The sequence below is a fragment of the Penaeus monodon genome, chromosome 24 (assembly GCF_015228065.2).
Source record: "Penaeus monodon isolate SGIC_2016 chromosome 24, NSTDA_Pmon_1, whole genome shotgun sequence".
Taxonomy (NCBI): domain Eukaryota; kingdom Metazoa; phylum Arthropoda; class Malacostraca; order Decapoda; family Penaeidae; genus Penaeus; species Penaeus monodon.
In genome coordinates, this window is record NC_051409.1 from 7,139,773 (window position 1) to 7,141,049 (window position 1,277).

The 1,277-nt window shown below is 51.1% G+C and overlaps 1 protein-coding gene across 1 annotated transcript in view; it reads left to right on the top strand.

Moving 5' to 3' along the window:
* Window positions 1–548: 548 nt before the first annotated feature.
* The window catches only part of LOC119588536, a gene marked incomplete at its 5' end in the record, with an annotated part of 1,107 nt that continues 378 nt past the window's right edge, over window positions 549–1,277 (top strand). Inside the window, 1 exon segment of the mRNA XM_037937173.1 lies at window positions 549–1,277. Within this exon segment, the coding sequence (XP_037793101.1) occupies window positions 549–1,221 (673 nt within the window).

A 1,277-nucleotide genomic window follows, 5' to 3' on the forward strand; every position in this document is an offset into this window, starting at 1 on the left:
TAAAAGGTAATGCAAATTAGCATAACTTAGGGCATTGAAGGTCAAACACATTTCTATAAACTATATTTCAAGCATATGTCAGGAATTGTTGGACATTTACTTTGAAAACTCAAGAAAATGGGATATATTTTTTTAAAAAATCAAACTTTGATTCTTTTTATGTGTATATTTGGCCTTCTGGAACAAAGGGACATAATAGATGTTACATAAAGTGCACCCAGGTCAGTCTAATATACTGAGCACAGGAAATTGGCTGCAGTATATCAAAATTCAGAATATGATTGCAATTATGGACAATCATGTTTGGGTTGCATGCCTAATGCAATAATACCACCATATGCTCAGTTCCACGTGTTCATAAGGAGAGGGGGATTCATGCCAGGTTTTACAAACTCCTGTCTAGCATAGTTCATCAGCTCTCTGAATCGAGTTCGTGAGTCGTGAAGACTGGTTACACTCCCTCCCAACCGGTCTTCCTTCTCTTCCTCCCAAGGTCCACCTAGTATAACGCTTCACCCTTGCATTCCATTCCACCTGTCTGCTCCACAGGCGCACACACTGTCCATCTACGCAGACAGCTCGTGTTCCCCATCGTGCCCAGCGGAACCCCCGGACAACACGGGATTCCTCGTTCCCGACCCCACCGACTGCCAGCGTTACTACGTGTGCCTGCAGGACGGCCGACCCAGCGACTTCCCCTTCGAGTGTGAGGACGGCCAGTTCTTTGATTCCACCAACGCGACCTGCACGGAAGAAATAGATGCGAAATGCGACCTGTGTCAGCCAACCTGCTCTCTGTACTCGTGCCCTGTTCCTTCCGATGATATCATAATGGTAGCTGACGCCAATGACTGTACAATGTACTACCTGTGCGGCGTCAGCGATGAAGCTCTGCACATCAAGTGCGGTGAAGACACACCGTACTTCAACGGCGAGGATTGCGTGAAGGACGCGAGCGAGTGCTGCGACCCGTGCCTCGTGTACTGCAGCGAGGCCTTCACGCAGATCGCCGACCCGGCCGACTGCACCAACTACTACTTCTGCCTCGACGTCGGCTTCCCCGGGCCCGCCGACCTGCACCGCTGCGAGGAGGGCAACTTCAACGCCACAACGAGCCACTGTGACCGCGACGCCTCGTGTGTGCAGCTTCCCCAGTGTTCTGCCCCCGCCCAAAGTGGTCGAGGTGCTGAAGACCCGCACAGTCTGTCCCTCCTGCCGTAGGCCGGAGTGAGGATGAATGCGGCAATGTGTTATGCTGCTTAACATATGCACTGCAC